Raw genomic sequence first — 7,849 nt, 5'->3', positions numbered from 1 at the left:
TTGCCCTTTCAGCCGTGGGGGCGTTATAATGTGTCGGTCAATCCCATTATTCGTTGGTAAAAGAGTAGCCCAAGAGTTGGCGGTGGGTGGTGATAAACTAGCCGCCTTCCCTCTAATCGTACACTGCTAAATTAGGTACGGCTAGCGCAGACAGTCCTCGTGTAGCTTTGCGCGAAATTCAAAAACAAACAAACAAAATAAATTACGTTCAACTGGATATATATATATACTGAGGTTGGTTAAATTTTAGTATAGAAACGTGTTATTTTGACGTTTTAAAAATTAACTTCCACTTTGAATGATAAATTACTTTGATTGTTTATTAGATATCGGAAATAATTTTAGAAACGAAGTGCAAAAAAATATCCTTGGCGTTATTGTAGCCTGAAAGACTCCATCCAAGTTAGAAGAATGGAGTAACAATGTCATGAACTCTATACAAAGCTGTTGTTGTTTTTAGTGCAAAAATTGCACAATGGTCTATCTGCACTCTGTCCACCACGGAGAATCGAATTCCGATTAGCGTTATAAGTCCGTAAACTTACCCAATAACCCACTGTGGGGGATTTTTGGCTAAATTTGGGGTACTGTCCCACCTCTTTCATATGCTGTAATGTCTCCGTTCTTATGTTTGTGAATAGATCTAAACACTGTTACTTCACATTAAATATCTGGTTTAATTTTTTCATTTAACAAAGAGTAATATGAAAACAAAAAGTTTCTTCAGTTTTTCTTGTTTAACGTACCCACTTTTACATTACATTTTTGATCTTTTTAATATGACATATTTATATGGTTGACCCGTTTATTGTAACTTGAATGTTTTTGTACATGTGAAATGTTTTGATCAAATAATTTATGGAATCAAAAGAAAAACGATGTTCAATCGCAATTAATTTTACAAATAAATTAAGATGAATTCAGTGTGGTTTGTATAGTTCTTTGAATAACATAAAATTATAGATAAGCTAAATACGTTCGTGCGTTAATTATTGTCTTTTTTTCTTGAATTACTTCTCGATATTTAAAAAGTACACTATTTAAATGTAATAGATTTAAAATCTAAAGCAAAAAAAAACAAAAACATATTCGAATATTTAATTTTTTTCTTCTCGAAATGAGTGATTAAAACCAGTTCATGAAACAAAAATTTGCCGAGACTTAAAAAATAACGCCTTTGTATTAAGCATCACATTAACACTTTTGAAAATAATCTGTTAAATCATATGAGAAACTCTTTAAATTTCAGAACGATTTCATGCCTTTAACACAGACTGTGTATGAAAAAATTGCCAAATTGTTTATGGTGGAACTATTAAATAGAGAATTACTACCGTATGTAAATGTTATCAAATTTGACATGCATTCAAGAAACTTGGTATTAAAAACGGAATATTGTTGCGAAATACTGTTTTTGATTACTCCATAATAAAATACCATCTTCGAGTATTCTTCAATAATTAAAATATTTACTCTTCATCGCAGTTAGAACTTAAATTTTTAACTTGAAAAAAAATTGTGTACAAATACTAGAAATAAACGACCTTACAACACCAAATTCTTCTTTTTATTTAATTAGACACTCAACGTTTCGCTTCAAATTTGAAGCCTTGTACTGTCAGTTTCGGTTTGTGTTTTAGTGGGACGCTCCTGAAAAAGCTGTAAAGCGAAACGTTCAGTGTGTAATTAAATAAAAACAACAATTTTGTGTTGTAAGGTAGTTTATTTCTAGTATTAAAATGTCTTGTTTACACCATTATGTTCTACAAAGATTAAATAATGTTATATATAAACTGCCATTTCAAATACCGTAAGGTTCAGGTGTTCATAACAAACGTGTAACAGTCCTTTTCCCTAAACACGTGATTTACTAATCACATATTAATTGTTTCGTCTTACATCACATTGTTACGTTTAGATTCTCAGAAGAAAAAAAAACGAAAACAATTATTTAAATAGTTATTTTCATAAAATTGTCCTAGACGAAAATGGAAAGCTGGCAGCGATTTTAATGACGGATTTGATTAATTCTTAGCAGAGAAGCGTTGACAGAAGTTTTAATGGAAAATTTTCCTACTTATCCATATATATTCAAACTTTCTTCGGGAAGAAAAAAAAAGTAATATGTAGTAATTCTTTTGTTTACATTCCACGCCAACGATTTTGGTTTTTAGAAAGGAAAATGTCTCAAATTATAAAAACATTCAAATGGTAATTATTTTGGTCTTCTCATATCTCTCACTTTTCAACAACAGAAAGTTTTTTTTTTTACCTTACAGTAGAACATTTCCGCATCGAAATGTACTTTTCTTGTTTGTTTTTTTACTATCATTTAAACGTTATTGGGCTAAATTGGTTTTATAATACAAATTTGTAATTGTCGAGGAAAGTTTACATATAGTTTAAAATACCATATTTAATAATTATAAAGTTGAACCATAAATACATCAGAAGAGACATAACTGGAATTATAGGAGTTCAAGTGCCAGCCATGGCCTAGTTGTTAGTGTTCCCGGACTGTAACTCTGAAAGTTCATTGTTCATGTCCCTTCTCTGCCCTTTAGGGCTGTAGGTGAGCTACAAAAGTGATGGTGAAATTCCACTCACTGTTCGATCAGACAAAGAGTAGTACAATGATTACTATGTGATTGCTGTTGACTGAGTAGTACAACGATTAATATGTGAATGTTGTTGACTAGCTGTCTTCCTCTAGTCTATCATTTCAAAATTATGGCCAGTTATGCGCAGATAGCTCTTGAGTGACTTTGCAAGAAACTCCTAAAAAAAACTAACTTAATCTAAAACATAAACCATACCAGTCCTCAGTTACTCAACAGCAAGCTTAAGAATTATAACGTAATGCCAAAATCCATAGTTCAATACTCCGTGGTGGCCATATCACAGATATCACATTGTGTAACTTTGCGCTTAACCCTCATCATTAAGAACAACATGGTTAACGGATGCTATTATGTTTGCTATGATTCATAATGAATTCATTTCTTTAGTAGCCATCTGGTGACACAGCTGTAAGTCTTAGGGCCTATAACGCTAAAAATCGTGTTTCAGTACCCCATTGCGTTGCTTATGTACCTCGGTAGGTAAGCAGTAAGTTATGGAAGCTATAACGCTAAAATTCGGAGTTCAATATCCTACGGCGGTGGACAAGGTACAGATAGTCCATCGAGTAGCTTTGCGCTACAGGAGAAACAAAAATAAACCACGTCATGTTTCTAAAGTAATTATTATGATACATATAACTCGCCATTTCATCACCTAGACATGATTTTCTTCGCAAAATATTACATCAAAAATCTCTGCAAAATACTTTACCAAAATATGTTTTCTAACATTACGAATAGATTGATTTTTTTGATTTACAGAGAATTTTAATACCAACATGAAGATGGTAATAGCTATGTGACTTAACGCATTATGTCTTGTTCAGTTACAAAATATCTTTTAAAAATAGAAATCAAAGTACATTTAGAATTGTGTTGTTTAACAGAACAGGAAGAAAATGCTTTAAACAACAAGTTGATAATTATCAGTTATCCAGAACTATTCGACGAAACAGGGAGTTAGATAACGCGGGTTAGGAATTTGTCAGAATAGATGATGAATGAAACATTATTCGTTAAGAATATTACAAAATTATCAGTTTTACATAATTACTCGACAAGAAAAGGTAACCAGATATTGTTCGTTAAAAATTTTAAAGTTTTGGTGGCCTTATTGTATAGTGGAAGTTTTACAGTCAGTGGTAATTTGAAATAAAGGTAATGATTTTTTTTTTAAATCTTATAATAAACTAAATTGTTTTAAAAGCAAAAGAGCTTCACAACCATATTGGTCTCAGCCAATAAATTATGGGCTCAATATTATTATATTTTATTTTGGTATCCAATGAAAACTAATTTGGAACGTACATTTTAACAATGATTCTGATAATAAATAATAACTATATATTTAAATTCATTTTGACAGACAGTGCAGCTACGACCTATCTTACACATGTTAAGCTGTTGCCTTTTCTCAGCTACCAGCAAGAATGGGCAACTGGATTCCATTATAGGCATCTTCCAGATCTAATGCTACTGCTTAGGTGTTCTGACTAGATTCAAAGCTTTCCCATGTTCCAGTTGTGAATTCAACAGCGTTGATCTATATTTCTCTTCCACTGCAATAATCACCGAATTCTGATGGTAGTAGAAGCTCAATCTCATGGGCAAAATTATAGTTACACCCTTTTCTGAAATCTTACCAATACTTTTTAGAACGATAATTTGATAGCCTTTTAGGCTAGTTCGTAACTAATTTTGAACAAGAAGGAAAGGACATGCACTATTAAGTAACAATATGTTGATATAAGAGTTGCTCAAACTGTAGAGGACAGGACAAAAAATGACTTTCTACAGAGAATATTTCTTGATAAAACGTATACATTATGGTTTTGTTGCTTAAGACTCGTAACGTAGGTAAATTAGTAAGTAGAATTATACACGGGATTTTCTCTATGTTAAAATATTTAAAGTTAAAGTATTTTAAAGTAGAGAAAATTCCGTGTATAATTCTACAAACATTATGGTGTTGTAGCACTTGGTAATATACCATTTTCATCTTACTAGTTGTATATTAATTATTCTTTAAAACATATTAAATGCCAGCGTCAATTCATTAAATGGTTCACTGCAACCAAATTAGATAGAAAACATTTTTGAGCATTATTCAGTTCAAGATGTTTTATTTAAGTACTAAAAGGGCTTTTTTTTTTACTTTCATGAACATTGCATCTGCAGGAGGTTGATAAAGAATGTAATTTAACAGTTCTCTCACAATTTCCAAGGTTCAACAGTCCAATAACTTTTTAAATGTATTCATACATGACTGTTTAAATAAATATTCAACCAAACAAGCAAAATTATCCCAAAAAGGCAAACGCATCGTACAGTTGGATTTTTTAAGTTCAAATATTTTCAATCATTACATCCCAGTAATGTTTCTGAAACATAGATCAATTATATATTTTGCAAAACTTTTGGTAATACATTCAAATTACCTAACACCACTATAGAAAGTTGAATGGAATGAATGAGGCTAGACATACCCTGAGCTTGTGAACTTCACTGGTCAAACGATTGATTGTATCTTCTCGTTCGCCCAGCATCTCTTTGACCACTCTTAGATTACTCTCGAGTTGTTGCACATATTTCTCTTGCTCCCCGAGTTCCTTCTTCATATCCGAAATAAGCACGGTACCGTTGTTTTCTTCTTTATGAACATTTTGACTAATAACATCACAAGACGTTCGTTTGTTCATGTCAAAACTTGGGTTTCTTTTGGTACAGAATTCCGCAACATTCGTGCCAGTCATCCTTGATCGCAAACGGCCGGCAGCTCTGAAGAAACGACGAGCACTTTTAACCAGCCGATTAGAACCATTACATCTCCCCTTTTGCTTTCTCAAGGTTTGGAACACACCCTGCCGCCATCGAGAGTTCTTAGATATCTGTGGTGCGTTTTGATGTACGTCGTCAAAGTTGGGTTCCATTGTATAAGATCCGCCAGGTATTTGTGGTAGACCTAAGCCCATGCTCTTTGAGAAAGTAATTCTTCTTTCACTACCAGGAGTTTTCTTGGGAAAGTAATTCTTCTTTCACTACCAGGAGTTCTCTTGGGAAAATAATTCTTCTTTCACTACCAGATGTTCTCTTGGGCAAGTAAATTCTTCTCTTAACTAAGTAACATGGAAAATCTTGAATGAACAAGTTGTTTTTGAGAGGGTTAATAGGATATGTTTTTGTATTTGTTCTATAACCGATTACTCTTGAATAAGTAAAATTATCTGAATAAAACGTTCAAGAGACCTAGCGGTTTAGGATTAGCTTATTATCCAGATATTTAGGAAGTTTTGTTTAGAAAGCATATTAACTTATTTTCACAACGTGCGACAACTAACTTCAACTTTAAATCTCAAGTTGTTGCAAGTAAACGTTTTTACTTCATCTGTCTGTTAAGTTTTTATAGATTAAATATTATCTTAGCTTAAACATCTAATCTCGGTAACAAAATGTAATCTGATTTATGTTCAGCAAGTATTCAATCTGTTCTTTAGTAGTCTAATTCTTATAATACTCTTTTAAACCTGTAAATTATTATATATATATATATATATAATTACTTTAAGCTTACCTATGCATGTATATTCTTTTTCAGTAGAGTATTGTTGAGATACAGATGGCTACTGGAAAAGGAATTCACCTTTACGTCAACTACTCTGATGATTCATCAGGACATGACGGAAACACCTTCTTTACTCTATGAACTTGATTGTTAATATCGAACCAGCATCGTACCCGGCGGAGCAGCACGCCTTATATCACTAGCGCGTGCACAAATATTGCGATACGTTGATTCGTCGATGCAGCTCAGCCATATAATTACATCAATAAATTTTACTCTCATCCTAGCCAGAATTATAATTCACAATCGAGTACAGCGTCTCATTTGAAACTTAGCTTAAAGACTTGTATAAGTCTATAAAATTCAGAGAATGATGCAAAGTGTCCTTCAAAACTAAAACTATTGCAGTTGTGAATTTCTGAGTTTGTATAATGCTAATAGACTCATTAGGAGGGAAACGTAGTGTAATTAGGCATAGGAGCACCACGGTAACACTTAACAACATATTTATTAGAACGTTTCGAAATTTACACTTTCCATCACCAGTATACTAGAAACATATATGAAACATACATATATGCATATGGTACGTATACATATATAACAATTACTGCGAAGTAATAGTGAGCAAAAAACAACAACATAAGTTTGAAAAAATCAGGAGTTTGAGAGAAAAAAAAACACGTTAAACACTAAAGACAGTTGAAAGAAAGTTAGATTATTGTTTAGGTTTGAGTGTTCATTAGAGAATCATAAGCTTTCTTAAAATGTTTATTTTACCGAAACGGTCAAATAAATATGTTGTCATGTGTTGCCATAGTGCTGCTATCCCTAATTGCATAATGCTTTATTAAAACCCTCCTAAAGGAAACGTGTAAATGAAAGCTATACTAAAGTGTTATATAAAGTTACTGCACACTATACATATTTTACGTATGGTTTATGTATGATTAAAAATATGGTGAAAGTAACCCTAGAATACGTGTCTTTGAGGTGCATTATAAATAAAAGTAGACTAACATAATATTTAATCGAAACATAATTTAAAAACTTATATTTGTGAATACTTAAACAACAAAATAATTCTTAATTAAAGGGTAAGCATCGCTAACTTGAAATAGTTATCACCTACCTATAGGTGGGCGTGTAACTTCAGTAACAGGAACAAGAGACTTGTATGAGTTTACGATTTGAAACGGACACTACTTAAAAGAAACTGGTATTTTAGCTTTTCATACTTACGCGTGTTTTGCAGTTTTGAGCACGTTTGGCACAACTTATGATTTACTAGAAGTTAGAATTAGGTTTGTTATCTGCCTATTGGTGAGTGTAGTCAATCATGCAGAATAGAAGGGCGGATCTTATATTCTTGAAGAAACTGATCTTTCTAACCGTAATTAACTTTTATAGCCATAACATCGTTCTGGGGAATAAGCAAATCACGTTTTTTTAAATTATTTATTTTATTGTTCTTTGTTGTTGTAAGCTATTTTTATGGCAATGTTTAAGCAAATCACATCTTTTAAATGGTTTATTTTAATCCTCTTTGTTGCTGTAAGCTATTTTTTATGGCAATGTTTAAGCAAATCACGTCTTTTAAATGATTTATTTTATTGTTCTTTGTTGCTGTAAGCTATTTTTTATGGCAATGTTTAAGCAAATCACG

The 7,849-nt window shown here is 32.1% G+C and overlaps 1 protein-coding gene across 1 annotated transcript in view; it reads right to left on the bottom strand.

Moving 5' to 3' along the window:
* Positions 1 to 6,275, bottom strand: part of LOC106472797 (cGMP-dependent protein kinase 1-like) — a 39,414-nt gene extending 33,139 nt beyond the window's left edge. The window contains exons 1-2 of the mRNA XM_022402412.1: positions 6,193 to 6,275; positions 5,108 to 5,737 (exon numbers count right to left, since the gene is read on the bottom strand). Coding sequence (XP_022258120.1) covers positions 5,108 to 5,593 — 486 coding nt within the window. The 5' untranslated portion in view covers positions 5,594 to 5,737; positions 6,193 to 6,275. The remainder of the gene's footprint in view (positions 1 to 5,107; positions 5,738 to 6,192) is intronic.
* Between the last annotated feature and the right edge of the window lie 1,574 nt (positions 6,276 to 7,849).

The sequence above is a fragment of the Limulus polyphemus genome, unplaced genomic scaffold, assembly GCF_000517525.1.
Source record: "Limulus polyphemus unplaced genomic scaffold, Limulus_polyphemus-2.1.2 Scaffold124, whole genome shotgun sequence".
NCBI classification, from domain to species: domain Eukaryota; kingdom Metazoa; phylum Arthropoda; class Merostomata; order Xiphosura; family Limulidae; genus Limulus; species Limulus polyphemus.
The sequence above is the reverse complement of the archived record's forward strand: the minus strand, read 5'-3'. Positions and strand labels throughout refer to the sequence as shown.